General features: G+C 38.8%; 1 protein-coding gene across 1 annotated transcript in view; it reads right to left on the reverse strand.

Annotated features, from left to right (window-relative positions):
- PFN2 (profilin 2) overlaps window positions 1-18,906 on the reverse strand; it is a 37,840-nt gene extending 18,934 nt beyond the window's left edge. The window contains exon 1 of the mRNA XM_063442518.1: window positions 18,530-18,906. Within this exon, the coding sequence (XP_063298588.1) occupies window positions 18,530-18,661 (132 nt within the window). The 5' untranslated portion in view covers window positions 18,662-18,906. The remainder of the gene's footprint in view (window positions 1-18,529) is intronic.
- Between the last annotated feature and the right edge of the window lie 603 nt (window positions 18,907-19,509).

Consider the following 19,509-nt stretch of genomic DNA (forward strand, 5'->3'; position numbering starts at 1 on the left):
GGACTGGGACTTACAAAAGGAATACGACCACTCACCTTCTCTCTCCTCACGGTACCTGCGGACATACCACTTTAACAGTGACTTCATCCTGTGCCAGTAGCTTTAATAGGCACGATTGATTTACGTTGCATCTGTAATGTTTCTAAAGCTCACAGTACTTAGCATAAATGTAGTTCAGCATGTTCATGCATATTTTTTATAATTTATCAGATAGTCCTCGACATGCATGATCTTTTGTTTTACTCCTGGTTTCTGGCCTATTTACACACAGGTCTTAGTTTACATTCAGCAGCTGCTACCGGTGGCATCACTCTCTAATGCAGGATATTACATGAGCACAGCGTGCACTTTCCCAGCACTGCTCCCTGTACGCAGTGCCCTAACTTAGTATAGCACATTCGTGCCAACCAGCCTACCAAGCAGACCTTCTTTATAATCCTGCAACATGTGACAGCAATTCCAAGACTACACATCTCTCACTGCTTACTCTCTCCTACGTTGTATTTAAAGCTTTAACATGCACGTTCTCTTGTTTAATACTACCTTTTAAAAATTGTGCTGATTTTCTAATGCCATACATCGGTTTTACTATGTTGAAATAACTGAGCCTGTTTCTGTTGATGTGGCATTACAGGCATCATTGTATTCATCTGCACAACAAAAATAAAGAATATAAAAAAAAAATTAAAAAAAAAAAAAGTTGTCAAGTCATGCATGTCCCATTAAGAACAATTTTCAAAAGTCACGTAAGACATCATGCTGAAAGCACTGTTTAATCTTTGAAAAGTGAGGCTACATCTAAACATTAAATTACATTTAGAAGTGGTATTGGTGGTAGGAGTTAAGAGCATTGTTTCTGTGTGAAACACTGCACGTATGAGATATATTAACTTTTTGAGACACTTTTGGACTGCTCTAAGCTCTAGATGATGTTGGATTGAGATGTTCAAGGCACCTTGTCTGCCTGGATTCCAAGTAAACTTAAAACCTATTGCAGATTTTACTGCAAGATTTGAGGGGGACCAATTTAAGAATGTCCCATAGGCTTTTTTTTTTTACATAGGAAAGCTTGGTTGTACAAAAGAATACAAAATAATAATAATGAAAAGTTGGACTAACCCTTTAATTTGTCTAGCCATCTTATGTGCTACTGAAAATGCATCAACCATAAAAAAATACAAATTAAAAAATGCCTTTACTTAATGGAGCTTTCTGTATATTTAGAACTCTGGAGACATGTAACCCAATATAAAAGTAAAGTAAGGATGGAGGGCAGTGTGACATGGCTGACATTGGCAAACTCTGGTACACCCCTTGAGCACACATTTTCTAGTAAGATCCTCAATATCAACAACACCCTGCTATATCAACTTTATTACCTGGGGATGATATACCTTAGAAGGACAGGAGGTTGAGCTGAGCCTGGTATTCCAACAAGTACTAGAGATATTGGAGCACCTTGCATGAAGCCATGTCACTGACTTACTAGCAAGATTCACAGGTCAGTTTTGTTTTACATTGTATTCTTATAGATGATAAGTCCTAGAGCTGGAGGTAGGCGGTGGCACCCTTCAGCACTCCAGATGTTGTGGAGTATATCTCCCATGAGGATTAGCCAGCATCATAGCTGTAAGAGCTTGATGGGAGATGTAGTCTGGAGTGCCGAAGGTTGCCTATCCCTGTCTAAGAGTAGGCACTATCTTCTAATATGCAAATAAACAGAAATACAACAATTGCAGAGAACAGATTTTGCCTTAACGTAACTACTCTGTAAAATTACCTTCCTGCATAAAACACTAAAATGTAGGTGTATAAAAACAAGCCCCAATTACTTAATTGTTGGGCAATACATACATGACCTATAGAATGTAAGCTCGTTTGAGCAGGGTCCTCTTCAACCTATTGTTCCTGTAAGTTTATTTGTAATTGTCCTATTTATAGTTAAATCCCCCTCTCATAATATTGTAAAGCGCTACGGAATCTGTTGGCGCTATATAAATGGCAATAATAAATAAATAATAAAAATGACCAATTTACTTAGAAAGCTAACACACACCACTCCGTATGTCTCAGATATGGATACTGTTGGAATCAAAGTTTGTGGAAACTACTTCATTGAAGTTTGACCTCCTTTCAGCTGGTAGATCAAGCATATCATGCACGTTTATGTGAGGAAGAGTAGTTCTCAAACCATGCTTCACGGTAAGATTGCTCCCTCTAATTGTGTGCATCACATTACACATCCTGATTTTTATATTCATGCAAAAAAATCAAAATGCATTAATTACTTCATTTAACTGTGGAACTTTTTTTTTTTTTTTTGCTGGAAATACTCGTGTTTTTTTCTCAATATTTTACAAGAGGGAAAAAAATAAAAATAGTTTAGTAACACATGAGTAATATTGTGAAGTAGTGCTTCTAGAGGTAGGCAACCTTTGGCACTCCAGATGTTGTGGACTACATCACCCAGGTAGGTGAAGTCCAAAACATCTGGAGTACCAAAGGTTGCCTATGGCTATGCCTAAATTATAAAACATGTCCAAGAAGGGCCTTAGTCGACTCATCTGTCAATATTATTTTGGATGCCAATTACTTGTCAAATAGCCCCATTCTATAGTTTTACAGCCCTGCTGAAAATGTTGCACAGTAGTATACAAATGTTGGAACTTTTTTTTTTAAACATAATTTAACAATATTTTAGAATGTTACCAGGAAAGGAAAACTCTAAAACAAATAAAGTCATCTTGTGTAATGGGCTCGTCCACCAGCACTTTTATAAGTTAGTGATTAAACCTCTTCCCGTCTGTCAGAAAGTCAGATAGGTATTCTTTGCTTCCATTATCTCCAATAAGCAGCAGACTGTCAGCCAGAGCACATCTGCTAATAATGAGCTGTACTACAGCCATGTGTAAACATTGAGAAACAGGGGTTTCTCAATGAGACTTTTAGTTGTGCCAGGGACGAGAGTTACAGTTGCCGCAGTTACAAGACACAAAGCTATTGCCTGCTAGTGTTCTATATAGCCTAAAGGAGAAAATATGCATCTTTCCGGGTGATAGAATACCACAGTATTCAACCTGGTATTTGTCAAGCCCTAAGGAGTGACCAGTGGAGTCTTCACTATGCTGTAATGTAAACACTGCATTTTCTCTGAAAGGACAGTGTTTACTGCAAAAAGCCTGAAGGGAATGATTCTACTCACCAGAACAAATTCAATAAGCAGTAGTTGTTCTGGTGAACCTATAATGTTCCTTTAACTTGTGTCTGTAGATAACTAAGTTTTTCACAGAAAATAAATTTAAAAAAAACAAAAACAAAAAAAAAAAAACACACACACCCCATACAAAGTTCAGAAAAATACTGTATAACCATGGCTATTTCTGCAAATCTATGTATACACAATGAGCGGCTTACTTTAAAACATTGTTACTCCAAGCACCAGAACTACTTGAGTAATCTTAAATGGTTATGGTGCCTATATGCTGTGCAGCTGTAAAAATATGAAACTCTGCACAGATATTTTATACTGATCTCCACCTCTAGCAGCATCATAATTGGATGTTATGTCAGGTGGGATTCTGTGCATATTTGTTGGGCAGAGCTATTTATTGGCTGAGAGCATTCAGCCGACACTCTCAGCCAATGAATGATCAGCAGGATCGGCATACCAAGCCAGATGTGCATCACCCAGCTTTGGAGACTATTTTTTTTAAATGACTTATTTAAGCCACTAGAGTTAATAAGCATAAATGTTTAAGTAAATACATTAATTTTTGTGCCATATATAATTTCAGTAAAATAAAATGAAATATAAATTCTCCAAAATAGATGTGATCAACTTATTAAACTTGAGACAATGCATATTGCAATAATTTTATCATCACCTATTTATTTCCGGACGTATATAACAAACTCAGTTCTGATCACACATTTTCTGTGGAACTCCCTTCCCTTCTCCCCTCCTTTAGACTTTCACCCAGTCTTCATTCGTTCAAAAAAAAAAAAAAAAATAAATAAAAAAAATCTTTGAAAACTCACTTCAGGAAAGCGCATCAATTAAACTGTTAACAGGTTTTCATCCCCACTGCCCCCCATGATTCCTTTCCTGCAACTGTCAAAAATAACCTACTAAGTTCTCAGTGAATTCTTTTCTAGCAACTCATTTCATTACCCCTACTTAGACCCTTTGTGTCACAATACCCCACTCCTAGCATGTAAGCTCATTGAGCAGGGCCCTCAATCCTTCTGTTCCTGTGTGTCCACTTGTATGGTTGCAATTACGTGTCTGTTAGTCCACCCATTGTACAGCACTACAGAATTTGATGGTGCTATATAATAAAATAAGAATAATCACTCATATGGACTACATCATAAAAAGGAGGCATTAGTGCCTAAATCAGCAACTTCTACACCAAACAAATCTTAAAAATAACCATTTTACCTAACATTTGCTTTAAATTTGTCCTATTGGCCAAAAAAAAGTGGCTCTATCACCTCAAACTTACATACTCCTATGGTTTCCTCTTCTCTTCCCCTTTCAAAAATATGTTCTTTGCTTATCTTAGAAAAACTAAATATCTGTAAATAAATGATACCTACCCATTTGATGTATTTTCTAAAACTTTTTTCAGCCCCAAAAAAGGGCAAATAAAAATCCATAATACCTGCGGAACTTATAAAATAACAAACCTGAGCAAAAAAAAAAAAAAAAAAAAAGTCTGCAATTTGACTCAGCACTGATTGGTTGGTTTAAGCCAACCAATTAAAAGAAAAAAAGATATATAATACCACCACCACCACCACCACCACAGACTGTCAACAGCTACTTGAGGACTACAAGCATACCCCACTGTTAAGTACACACTGGGACCAGAGCATGTATGTAAAACAAAAATGTACTTAAAAATGAAGCAACACCTTTTTTCACTTCCCAATGCATTGCAACAGTAATTTAAAGAAATAACTGATACGGCAACTGCAGATTTCCAGTGGGCTTTTATTCAGTTAAAACAAACAGAAAACTAAATAAATAAAACTCATTCCAGATTGTACCATTTATCTTTAAAGTATTACTCATCTGACAACCTTAAACTTTGAGGAATTGTAAAAAAAAAAAAAAAACGGCCCACTGTGCCATTTTTTGCCAATACAGTGCCAATTTGTATTTATTAGCAACTTAGTTGCACACTTTGTTTAGAAACACCTCATCATCAATTTAAGCATTTATGGTTTAACTTTGAATCCGTAGAATTGTGGCTACTACAGCTAAGCTGCTAAGTCATAGTTATAGAAAATGGCAGGGTAAACCCTTTTACTGGATGGCAGCCGATTGAAGAATCAGGACTATGTAGGGGCAAAAAAAAAAAAAAAAAAAATTCAGCTAGGAGTAGACATTTTACATTTGAGACGATTAACCTGTGCCACGTCAGAAGGTTTGTAAAATGTTCTTGTCCAAAAGACACTGAACTGAGTTTCTCCGGGCGAGAATAGAACCTTCCATTTCCTGTTCACTCACGGACAGAAGAGGCACAGTAATGTCTGTACTCGAGTGTACTTAAAGTGGGTGTATGTAAAGAGGGGTATGCCTGTATAGTGACAGGAATACATGTTTGTATTCCTGGCCCTGTAGTGTCCTTTAAGTCAGGGTTCGACAAATCCCAGATGTCAGGTTGCCCTGGTGACTAGGAATTCTGTCCTGGCGCATGCGTTTTGTCAGCCTGTTCCCGTGGAGGCGCTGAGGGCCGAGCAGAGACGGGCCGGCGGTCAGCTGTAAGGAATAGGAGCTGTAATCTTCCTGCTCGGATTCCTTGCACGCCCACCAGAAATGTCCAGAGCCGGAATATGATGTCACTCCAGTCACGGCATCACTAAACATCACGCGAGGGATCAGAGCAAGAAGAGCTTTAACCCCTTCAGGACGGAGTCAATAGTACACGTTCTGATCAAAACAAAACGTAAACAAAAACTGGAATTTGCGCTATATGTCTGTTCACCCGTAGTTCCCCTCTTTCATATTAAATGCACCCACACTTATTATATATCATTTTGTTCAGGAGAAACAGGGCTTTAATTTCATATAAAATATTTGTATATGAAACAATTTATTATGAATAAAATAAAAAAAAAAACAGAAATTTTAATTTTTTTTTTTAAATTTGTAGTTCCGCCTCACATTTTAGTTGTAAATGTCATAATACTGTTAGGTTTTACTGCAACAAAATGCACATATTTGTAAATCAGCGATGTCTCACGAGTACACAGTACCCCCCATTAACAGGTTTTATGGTGTTTTGGAAAGTTACAGGGTCAAATATAGAACGTTCCATTTTCAAATAGAAATTTGCCAGATTAGTAATGTTACCTTTGAGACGGTGTGGTAGCCCAGGAATGAGAATTACCCCCATAATGGCATACCATTTGAAAAAGTAGACAACCCAAGGTATTGAACGTGGGGTATGTTTAGTTTTTTTTTTAGTAGCCACTTAGTCACAAACACTGGCCAAAGTTAGCGTTCATATTTGTTTTTGTGTGAAAAAAGCAAAAAACTAATATTTGGCCAGTGTTTGTGACTAAGTGGCTACTAAAAATGACTGGACATACCCCATTTGCAATACCTTGGGTTGTCTACTTTTGCAAATGGTATGCCATCATGGGGGTAATTCTTATTCCTGGGCTACCATACGGTCTCAAAGACAACATAACTAATCTGGCAAATTTCAATGTCAAAAAAATGAAATGCAAGCCTTATATGTGACTCTCTAACTTTCCAAAACACCATAAAACCTGTACATGGGGGGTACTGTTATTCTCGGGAGATTTCACTAAACACAAATATTAGTGTTTTAAAACAGTAAAACATATTACAACAATAATATAGTCCATAAAAGTGCAGTTTGTTTGTAAAAAAAATGCAAAAAAACGTCACTTTTACTTAAAATATCATCGTTGTAATACAATTTACCAGTTTTAAACACTAATATTTGAGTTCAGCGAAGTCTCCCGAGTAAAACAGTACCCCCTATGTACAGGTTTTATGGTGTCTTGGAGAGTTACAGGGTCAAATATAGTGCTTGCGAATTAAATTCTCTGCACTTTCTCCCTGTGTTGTCAGGCATGTCAATCAAATTTTAATTAATCAAATGACATAATTATGTTAAAAAATTACTTAAATATACACGTAGAATTTTAATATATATGCATTTATAGGTATATAAATTCTATGTGTATACTAATGTAATCTTTTATGTAATTATATGTATTTATATATATATATATATATATATATATATATATATATATATATATATATATTTGCGGTTATTTGTATTTTATATATAGATAGATATATATAGAATGTCATTCTAAGTGTATTTTGTTACCGATATATATATTAATAACAAAATACAGTTAGAATGAAATTACATATGAATATATAATTTATTTTATATTTTGTTTCAATATTTTATTTATTTAATTAATTTATTTATTATTGTAATTATGCGTATATATATATATATATATATATATATATACACACACATGTAACGTCATTCTAAGTGTATTTTAATATTAATATATATACTAATATATACTATATATACTAATATTAATATTAAAATACATTACGTATGACGTTACATATACATATATATAAATAATATATATATATATATATATATACACATATATTATATCTATAAAAAGGCATTTAATTTATTTTATAACATTTTAATATTTTTTTTTTTACACTACCTACCAGCAGGGGGACTGTCTAATATTTTAGACAGTCCCCCTGCTGGCAGATCCATAGCCAGCTATAGGGGGCCATGTGATCGCTCTTTGAGAGCGATCACATGGCCCCCGGGGGCCTCATTTGCCGGAGGGGGGCTGCCTGGGCTCTCAGACAGCCCCCCCAGAAGAGGATCGCGGCGGAGGTGAGTACACCTCTGCTCCTGGGGCTGCAAGCCGTTACGGCGTTCTATGCCGCCGCAACGGCTTTAAAGCCCTTTAAAGCCGCGACGGCATAGAACGCCGTAACGGCGTTGGGGTTAAGGACAGCAACCCTGCTGGATCATAACAAAAGCCGGTCCACTCCAGTTCTCCCAAAGCTAGGGAAAATTAGGTGGAACTGAAACAAATAACCTGTGAGATAATGTGTGTGCACACGTCTTTCAGTGAATGTGCGCCTCCATGGCCAAGATGAGCAAGGTTTAGGCCAATCCAATGCTTTCCCATAGGAAGTCATTGGGAGGTTATGACACATGCGCGTAAAAAAAAAAAATTATAAATATAAAAATTTCTAATTTTACAAGCTTTTGAATTCTAAAATTTTGTGTTAGAAAGTTTTAATTTCAAAACAATAGTACTAAAGATAACATCTGAGAATAATTACCAAGTTTCTGATTATTCTAATGTGTTATTAGACCGCAGTGCTTATTTTTCTTAATTGAAAATGTTATTCTTCGACCTCACTAATACCTACTCACTAAATAAATCGATTATTTAAACCAATAACATTCTATAGACATATATATATTCAGTTGATGATCAGTGTTTTAGTCAATAGTGCTATTTGCAGAAAAGTGACGATTTCGTTTTAAAGCAACATCACAAGAACCATGACCACTGTGGTTATGCCAACAAGAGTACCCTGGCGCCGTCCCACAAGGGGTGATATTATTTTACGATGTTTGACACTTCTGTGTGTCTCAGGCACAGAGAAAGCTGGATTGCTCTACTGAACAAAGCAGAGACATCAGTTGAGCACTCCAGAAACCCCCCGAACACCAAAATAGCCAAGCTGTAAATACTGTCCCCCAACTCTAAACTCCCAACAAAAATGTCATGTTACCCAGTAAATTCACGGTCAATACTCAGTTTAGTGAATAACCCTGCTTTTTTAAAATTGTATTCCTTACATGTAACTATGGCATTACGTTCAGATTCTCACTTGCCCCTAGATTGGATAGTGGAAATGCAGCCCTGGAGAGTGTGCCATTGAACACCACACTTTTCACAGTGTGATTGGAAAAGCAGCATTTTATTTTACAAGTGGCTGCACTGCTGATATCAACTGCAATGAGGAGTGAGGTTAACCTCATTCCCACAGTTAGGCAAACCCCAAAATAATGGTGTTTAAAGCCAGTGCTTTAATTTTGGTGCAAGCAGGCGTATATCCCTGTTCACACCTGGGAGACCCATTAATCAAGAATAATGGCCATATTTAGTGGCCCCAGACTAAGCGATGAGTTGTACACAGTGCTCAAAGTAAACACTGCATATAGCCCTTTAAATCACTGTGGCTGAACAATCGTGTTTTGCCAAGAAGATTATATGGGAATCCTGAAAGATTCTGGGCTTGCCCCAGACAGAGGGACACCCCCCAGGTTGCCTTACATGCCTTCCTATGACAGTGATCAGCATTACGCTGTGCCATCTTCCCAGGACTAATAACAGTCATTGGCAGCGACGGCATGCAGGAGCTGCAGCACGAGAGGGAGGTCTTGCTCTCATGCTGCAATCACAGAGAGCTCTAAGGTTATAGTAAGATGCTAAGGGATAACATTTTTAGTGATAGGGCCAGATGACAGGCTGAAATTCTTATTAGGGACCACTGCCATGTGAGGTCAATGAAATTGTAGTGTTACAAGTACATAAATTCTACACACAATATACACTTACATATTCACACATGTACAGACACATACATGCTGTCTAGATCCTCTAAGTTTGTAATTGTCTCCTTTATAATGAAATTTCTCCCTTTATAATATTGTTCAGCACTGGAGAATAAGTGGCATTATAACAATAATATGTACAGACCATAAACCCATATGTATGTCTGTATTTACATGCAGAGACATTGCACGCACACACTTCTGCATTCACTGGACAAAATACAACCCGTTTTCACACACAATCTGAAATTTTTATACAAATATTTAGCTTCTACAGTATGAAATGAGAGAAATGTATGAGATTTACTAAACAGTAAATGGTGCTTCACAACGGTCTACTAAGCTCAACTCACAGCTTAGTGAATAGACACCCAACTTCTAAAATTCTGTGCATCTTAAAGAGACTAGTAATTCCCATCACAGACCCATGCTCATCTAAGCTAGTTGCAATATCCAGAATCGAAGGAAAAAAAAAACCAAACATTTAAATGAGCAAATAAAAGGTGACCCTCTTTTGTAATACAACTACCTGTAACCTTTGTCTGTACAAGGCAATGTCAATTAGGCAACAAAATACAGTGGGTTTCTTATGCCATCCCCAAATCTAATTTCTCCATTTATTCAACACCTGTGTGTGTTTGGGTCTGTGGCAGGAAAGTGTTCCCTTGATTATTTGTGCGGATTGGCTTTCCTACGGCTTCTACAGAAACTCTCACTGCCACCGTATGATTCTTCTGAGCAGCAGCAGCAGTTAGGCCTGTTTGGGAAGGGGAAATCCTGCAGAGAGGTTACTGACGTAACATCAACATTCTCCCCTTAAGGCAGCTTGCATGAGAAACTCCTTGTGCGGTCATGTAGTGCGGGCTCTGCCAATGGACAGTGCATATTCTAATCATGAGGCAGCAGCTCTCTGAAGAAGGTGGAGAGCCAGGCTACTGACTGACACTGTGGATCCCCATCAGAAAAAGCCCCCAATGACTGCACAATGGCTGAAGAGATTGTTAAAGGACAACACGTAACACAGGCCATGTCATCTCAGTGAAGTGACCTGTGTGCAGTGGGTTCTGTCAATTTAACCCTTCAAGCTAAAACCGTTTACTTGGAAGGGTTAAACAAACCTCAAATGGCTGTTACACTGACAGCCACTGGAGGAGCTCATGCAGCACTGAGTTAAAGACAGTCACCCAATGCAGAAGCCCCATACGAAATAATTGATTTAATGCTTTCCATGTGAAAGTGTAAATGCATGAAGCACTCGCCACGCATGTGCATTAGGTCCCCAATGTTCCTGTATGAGAAGCATTGGTTGGACCATGCCATCTCCAGAAGATGAGAGATTAGCAGTATTGAGGGAGCCTCAACGTTGGAGGGAGGGTGGGGAGGAATTTAAAAAGCTTAGAATGTTAATTTTTACGCAAAACATAACCTTTCTAACAAGGGACACTAAAACATTAGAAATACAAGTTTGCATTCCTAATGCTTTAGTATTCCTTTAAAATACAATAAGGCACCAGTTGAACTTGAAGAAAAATAAATAAAAATAATCTACTGGTGTGTCACAACTGACCAATACACAATAGCAACGATTTATGAAAACCCAATATTATTACAAACAAGGGCAGAGATTTGTGATAAAATGACTGTAAATAATTAATATTCCTTAAATACCATTGTCAAGCAATATAAGAAACGTAACCGCTACAGGACATTATGGAAGTTCCGGTACCAGGAGTTCCTGGCACCATTCCTCGGTAAGATGTCAAACTCTTTTAGCACCAGTTTGAAAACGTACCTGGGTTCTGACAGGTAGCCCTTCTGCAGCCAGATTTCTTCAGCAGAAGTCTCTAAAGCGAAGCACAGCCGAAGCAAGACTGCACAGATAGGCTGAGAGTGATCAGCAGATGCTTGTTCTCACTTTGTTCATTAGAACAATCTGGTTTCTCCTACTGGAGAAGACCGGTTACAGTGGAAGCAGTGACAATGCAAACCAGGTAAGCTGTCAAACTGTACTAAAAACAGGCGGTAATAGTTATGGTGCTTGCAGTATTCCTTTAATATATTAAAAAAATGTCAAAAAAAAAAAAAAAAAGGTTTAGCCCTCCATTGCTAGTTATGTGAGGGCAAAACAAACTGAAGTACCATGCAAAGAGAATAGAGTCCACACACAAAAATAAATACAATTTATGAATACTATACATGAACAAAATGCAAACTGGTGAACTAAAGCAGAATACAGAAACAGGAAAATGGCCTGGTCCTGTGATAAAAGGTAGTTTAGTAAACTGCAGTGCATGTGTAGAGTCAGAGAGATACAGTATCACCTTCCCCCACTACCTATCTGCTTGATAATCTACATTTAAAAAAAAAAAAAAAAAAAATTAAATTAAAAATAAAGTATTGAAAAACCTACTAAACCTTCTAGTTACAAATTAAGGTTAAAAGCAAATATACAGTCAATCACACTTTAGAAACAATTAATCTGCAGATGAAGTTACGTTTTTACAAAGCATTTCAAATTGTGGCCATATTGATATTGCTGCCAGATTGGAGACAAATGGTCAGGTTCAGTATGAAGTAAAATTAGCACTGCAGTCAGCATAGTACTGCAGCCAGTGGATAGGAGAAAGAAGCTTAGGCCTCACAGAGAACTGCAAAGTCATTCTAGAACTATATACACACATAGGCCAAAAGCAAATTGTCATCTGAAAGTGAAGACCTACAGACTATACAGATAGAAGGGGAAAGGAGAAGAGGAAAAAGAAAATTGCAAAAAAAAAAAAAATCACAGGACTTTGACCAACACCAGATGCTGTGCAAAATTCCTAATAGGGTTACATAAATCTGTTACAAATTTTTCCTAGTTGCTAAGACACACATAAAACTAAATGTCTAAAAGCCATATACCCACTGTTCTAGCTCGTTTTAGCAGAGTCCTCGACCCACTCTGTTCCTGTGCGTCCACCTCGTCTTGTTGCAATACTGGTCTGTTAGTCCACCTATTGCATAGCGCTGCGGAATTTGTTTGCGCTTTAGAAGTGATATATATATATAATTTTTTTTTCTCATATGTTAAAATATGTACGCCATTCTGTATGTGGCATTATCTTTTATCAATTATATATATATATATTATGCCCCATGTTACAGTATTCTGGAGAGCTGTGTAGAGCTTGACATGTTAGACTGATCTGTGTTTATTCCACTGTACACCACTGCAGAATATGTGCTTTATAAAAATTTTTACTACAACATATGCCTTCTGGAGTGATATGTGGATGAGCGTTTGGAACAGGCTACATTTTGGCATAGGAAGTCACATGTATACCTTTACACCAGTTATATGCAGATATAAACATCATTAAAGTTGCTATAAAACTGCTAACACTTATAATGTATTCAAAATAAACATATAATATGTAGTAAGCGTCAGCCAAGTGTTCTCAGCCAGTAAATTAACCTATGTGCAAAGTATATGCACAAAATTAACATTAGTCAGCTGTAACGGTCATTCCACAAAAGTCCAGATAAGAACACACATGCTAAAATAAAATTAAAAAAACCTTAGCATTTCCTGGAAGTGAAGGCAGATCCCCAACAATCCAGATTTGTACAAACAGCCTGGACACACAGGTTAGTATCCAAAAGTAGACCTTACTTAGGAACAAGGTACAGAAATGTCTCAACACACAGACTGAACCTTTATCAAGCCTAACTCTTATTCCAGGCCGACTAATGAAGGCTGGCGGAGGTGGAGTAACACCTCCAGCAGCTGAGCGCCAGGCCCAAGAAATTGTGCTGCCTGGGTCAAAGGATGAAATGCTGCGCTCTCCCTCCCCAACCTGGCACACATTTAGGAAAGAGATGCAGTGTGTATGTTGCGTTATATCCATATGTATAGTGGATACAGTCTGTGTGTTTAGTGGATGCAGTGTATGTGTGGATGTTGTGTAGTGGGTTCAGTATAGTGTGCAGTACACATAGTGTTTGCAGTGTGTGTGTGTGTGTGTAGTGCATGTAGTATATGCAGTGTGTGTGTGTGTGTGTACTGCATTTTAGGGATCGACCGATTATTGTTCTGGCTTAAATGATCGCCCGATATTCTGTATTTTCAGCAATATCGGTATCGGCCTATAGAGATACCGATATTGCCAATAATACATACCAGGACCGCCGGCCCATTACAAGCCCGGCGGTCCTGGGGTGGCCTGCAGCAAGCTCTTACCTTCCCAGCAGCTCCCCTGTGTAAACCTAGCGAGTCCCGCAGCAGTCAGAGCGTTGCCACAGGTTACCATGGCAACGCTCCGCATGGCACACAGGCCGCAAGAGTTAGACAGGTGAGCTGCTGGGAAGGTAAGAGCTTTCTGCTGTGGGCCCCCACTGCACAGTCCATGCCAAAGGACCAACAGGGAAAGCCATATCCCCCCCCCCCCCCCCTCCCTGGCCAAATAAAGGGGGGGGGGGACTAAAAATATAAATATTTTACAAAAAAAAAATTTAAATAAAAAAAAAAAAAATGCCCCCTCTCCCCCCAAATTACATACCTACAGTAACACACACACACACACACACACACACACACACTGCATTAGAGATATAGAGATATATATACACACATACACTAGACAAAAACAAAAACAAAAAACACTCACTGCATTCACTATATACACACTACACAAACACTCTACAATCATGATATACACACACTGCATCCACTACACACACACACAGCTCCCCTGTCTAAACACACTGCATCCACTACATGTGGCATGTATATTTAGTGCCTTTACCTTCACAAATAGTTTATTTTTCAAAATGGTAAATGTACAGAATATCAGTAAGTTATGGGCTGAACGTTCACAGATTATCGGTATCGGCTCCAAAAAAAAAAAAAAATATCGGTTGATCCCTAATCTGTATGAGAAGCCTGAGATTGGACCGTGCACGGCCCCAGTGAGGTCAGGAGAGACGCAGAAGATCAATCAAGTAAATCTTTTTTTTCGCAGCGCATTGAGAGGGGAGGGGGGGGCGGGGGAACTACTCCACAATAACCAGTAGAGCATATTACACTTGATTGGTCCCCCCTCTCAAAAGAGTTATTAGTAACCATTTAAAGGGGCACTATAGTCACCAAAATAACAAGCTTTAATGAAGCAGTTTGGGTGCATAGATCATGTCTCTGCTTATTCAATCCTGGCTGTGACTGACAAAGCCTGCATGAAAACAAAATGGTGTCATTTTTAAGTCAGGTGTAACTTAAACAGTTTTTATCTCCTGCTCTGTAAATTGAACTTTAATTATATACAGGAGACTCCAGCAGGGTCTAGTAAGCTATTAACAGAGCAGGAGATAAGAAATTCTCATTTAAGCAGAATTTGCAATAAAGGAAGTGTAAACATTAGAGGACTGTTTACAGGAAGTGTTTAGGAAGACTGTGTAAGTCACATGGAGGGAGATGTGACTAGGGATGCATAAACAAAGTGATTTAACTCCTACATGACAGATAATTGAGCAGTATCTATACACCAAAACTGCTTCATTAAGCCAACGTTGTTTTGGTGACTATAGTGTCCCTTTAAGTTACCATTCATATATACACACACACACAAACACACACACACACACGCAAATTTTCTGTAAAACAGGATATTTACAAACTATGTGCAAATTGCCATTGTGCTCATGGAACGGATTTTCTATTTCACATCTAAATTTTACGCTACATCTCATATTGGAGGTCAGTACAATGTGTAGGATGTGGTTTTTTTTGGTTTGTTTCTTTTCCTTTTTGTACAGAAATACAGCCACAAAGCATCTGTAAATCTTTGCAATAAAAGTGTATACATCACAAAACAAGAAAATCGTGTAAAAGCGACAGAAGGAAGTGTGTGCAAATTTTAGGAAAATAGACAAAGAGTATAATCACTAACCCATCTATTTTATAGTGAATATATTTTGGCCTACAATTTGGAAATCGTCCACAATTCTCAGTTTTCCCATATCAATTCTAAACTCCCAGTTTAGTCAAATTAGGGATACTTCATACAAGGGCCATATATTAAACAATGTGCAAAGGATACCATACACATTTCATTGGCTATGTGCATTTGAAAGAAAGAAAAAAGGAGGGGCGGGGGGAAGAGTACAGTTAGCATTTTAATCATCTTTAAAGACAACACTGTCAGTGTTCCCTTTCCTTATATCCATTGTAGCTTTATGAGTATAACCAAAAATACCCAATACTTGAGTATGAGTATTTCCTTCAGATTCCAGGCTCCAATACTTCCCTGTGACATCATCTTCAACTAAAAGTTGTCAGATCTCAACCAATCCTTAGCAGTTTCATAAGTCTCTGTGCAGCTATAGGCTATTGTTCACTTGTGTGAGTAACTTTAATATGTTGTTTTTTTTTGGCCACAATGAATGGGACCTACCAAGGGGGTGGGGTGTAAGTGTACTAGAGGTGCCTTTAAAAATGGCAATTGGAACAAAACAAAAAAAAAAAAAAACCATCACAGGAATGTAAGTAGAGTTCTAGGCTTTTATTTGAAACAGCACAGTGATATAGGTATTGAGACTTACTGATTGTACATTTTACTGCAGCAATAATTTCTGCATTTTATAGAGCAATTAAAGAGAGATGCATTCAAAATTAAAACGCTATTCAAAATCACCACATTTATGATAATATTCAAATGAGGCTAAAACCTCATGATATTCGTGTTTGTTAATAACGCACACTTTAAAAAGCGACATAAGTAAAATTTTAAAAAGTTACTTAACTTTCACACGCACATTCAAGCTTAACGCTATGTTTGCTTTCATACAATCCCAATTTATATGTGAGGAAAATAAAAAAATAAAAAAAAAATGGTTTTCCAACTTAATTATATTTCCCCCACCCCCAACTACAATATGACGCAAAGTTCACATTTATAGAAAGCACAGTATGAAAAGAATCAAAGCCAAATTATACACACTGCAAAACGTTCCTTTTAGAGAGGGGTGTCTATTGTTCCCTACTGCCTGTGGTTATATTATTTTGGAAAGTAAAGACTTACTTGACCTAGAAACTGATACAACTATAAACAAAATACGAATATATTTTGGGGGGGGGGGGGGGGGGGGAGGGGAGCAAAATAAACATGACTGGCCAAGTGTGACAGACTAATATTTAAATACAATCTAATATACGTATAATATTTTTTTTTAAAAACAACTCCACAAAATATGTTAATCCTCATTTGGTTAAAGTTGTTTGAAAGGACAATAATGAAATGCATCTGAATCAAATGTCTGGCTTTCTAGCAAGCTCATGTCCTTGAAATGGTGTGACATTCAGCTAATAAGTGGTATATTGAATAAATACCACAAAATCAGAAGTGCTGAATTTATTAAAATTATGCAGCTGTCAGTACAAAGAAGCAAAGGTAGAATACACAAGGTTCTATTTAGGGCATATATGCTGGGGGTTCCTTAAGAATACAGACTATCACCACTTCTTTAAAAAGGGGAAAAAAAATAAATCACAATTTATAATTGTATGTCACCCCACACCTTGACAGTGTTCCCATGAATTAAGTTCTTTATGGAACAGACCTTCTAGAACATGTCACATAAGGGCCTGTGTCTTAACCCCTCTAGCTCAAAAGCCACAGTGAAGAAAAAAAGAAAAAAAAAAATCAATGGGAGCACGCCATCTTGCAGAAGAACATGGAGAATGGAGGATGGGGGGGCGGGATTCACGAAAGCCGGTTACGTCACGTGCGTAAATCTCACCCTGACAGTGACTGGGCGCTATGTAAAGAATAAAATAATAAAAAGAGCCGTCATATGATATGGAGAAATAATATACCCTCCATCCATAACTAGAAATACCGGTCTATGGAGCTGCAGGCTCTGGGATAACGGATTATGACAGAGGATGATGATCACACATTATAACATTCCATGAATAGAACCCCCACATCTTCCTCCTCTGACCGCAGCAATGGCTGACCCATGGCACCCCAGCTGCCCTGGAGTACACTTACCATGATGCTCAGCTGGTGATGGCTGGCTGGACATCATGGGAGCTGCAGTCCAGAGAGTGCTTGGCTCCTTGTAGGCAGTACAGTGGGTATAATAAGGGGGCGATGGTGACTGAAGGGGCCATACATTGGTCACTGAGGGGGCAATAAGATATTAAGGTAGGGGCATTAAGGTGGTGACCTGGAGTGAGTGGATAATTAGTGGGTATTAAGGTAGTGATGGTGAGTGGGGGCATAATAAGTGGGTATTAAGGTAGTGATGGTGAGTGGGGGCATAATAAGTGGGTATTAAGGTAGTGATGGTGAGTGGGGGCATAATAAGTGGGTATTAAGGTAGTGATGGTGAGTGGGGGCATAATAAGTGGGTATTAAGGTAGTGATGGTGAGTGGGGGCATAATAAGTGGGTATTAAGGTAGTGATGGTAAGTAGGGGCATAATAAGTGGGTATTGATGGTGAGTGAGGGCATAATATGGGGGTATTAAGGTATTGATGGTGAGTGGGGGCATAATATGGGGGTATTAAGGTATTGATGGTGAGTGGGGGCATAATATGGGGGTATTAAGGTATTGATGGTGAGTAGGGGCATAATATGGGGGTATTAAGGTATTGATGGTGAGTGAGGGCATAATATGGGGGTATTAAGGTATTGATGGTGAGTAGGGGCATAATAAGGTGGGTATTAAGGTAGTGATGGTGAGTAGGGGCATAATAAGGTGGGTATTAAGGTAGTGATGGTGAGTGGGGGGTTGCTGCCCGTTATTTGCCCCCTAGGCAGGTGCACAGGACATGGCATAGAGGAGAAGACCCCCAGCTCCTCTCTTACCGTCAGGGTCTGGAAGAAGCCCCCGGGGGTCGTCGCCCAGACGTATTTGGCGTCCACGTAACCGACAATGGCGGCCTCTTGGCAGCTGCCATCGGCCATCAGCATATCCACGTAATCCTGCCAGCCGGACATCTTCAGTGAGGGGAGGGGGGGGCGACCGAGAGCTAACGGTACCACGACAACAACAACGCGGAGCTGCGGGAGCCCGGGGTGGGGATGTGGGTGAGGCGGCGCTCGGGTGATGGCGGCTCCGTCACGGCCGGAGATAATCTGAGCTCCGACAGCCGGGAGAAGCCGAGGAAATAGGGCAGCGCCCGGGCGTACTCCCCCTCCCCCTGCAATGCCGCCGCAGATCCCTCCGCCAGCAGCGGAAGGACACTGGCACACCTCCACGTGCAGGCAGGCGGCGCATTCACGGTCCAGCCACTAGCAGTGAGTGAGGGACTGCAGAGCTGCACCCCCCTCCATAGCAACAGCCCCTTCCTCCATAGCAACAACCCCCTGGATGTGAACCTCAACGTACCCTGACTGGCAGCATCCTGCTGATAATGCCCATTACACAGTGTATGGGGGACTGCAGCCCTGCACCTAGATAACCACCTGTACAAACAAATACTCCAATAAATACTAAATAATAACTTAGTATTTCACAGTTACTATCCAGGTTACACTGGGTGCTGTGCTAGGGATAGAATACCTCATGGTTGCAACCATATAACTAAAACTGTGTGTACAGAAACAGAAATAAAATAAAAGTACATACACCTACACACCAGTCAATAAACTCAAAACCTAGGTCAGTATATACATATATCATTATAGAGCATCGCCAGATACAAAGATATACCTGAACAACTTCTACACCAGTTCATATAAATACAGCAACAATTCCCAAATCTAAATATAATTAATTACATACAGCCTGTTTTCATGTGTTATATTATACTAATCATTTGTATTACTCAGTAAGTTCATGCAAA

The sequence above is a fragment of the Pelobates fuscus genome, chromosome 2, assembly GCF_036172605.1.
Source record: "Pelobates fuscus isolate aPelFus1 chromosome 2, aPelFus1.pri, whole genome shotgun sequence".
Classification (NCBI taxonomy): Eukaryota; Metazoa; Chordata; class Amphibia; order Anura; family Pelobatidae; genus Pelobates; species Pelobates fuscus.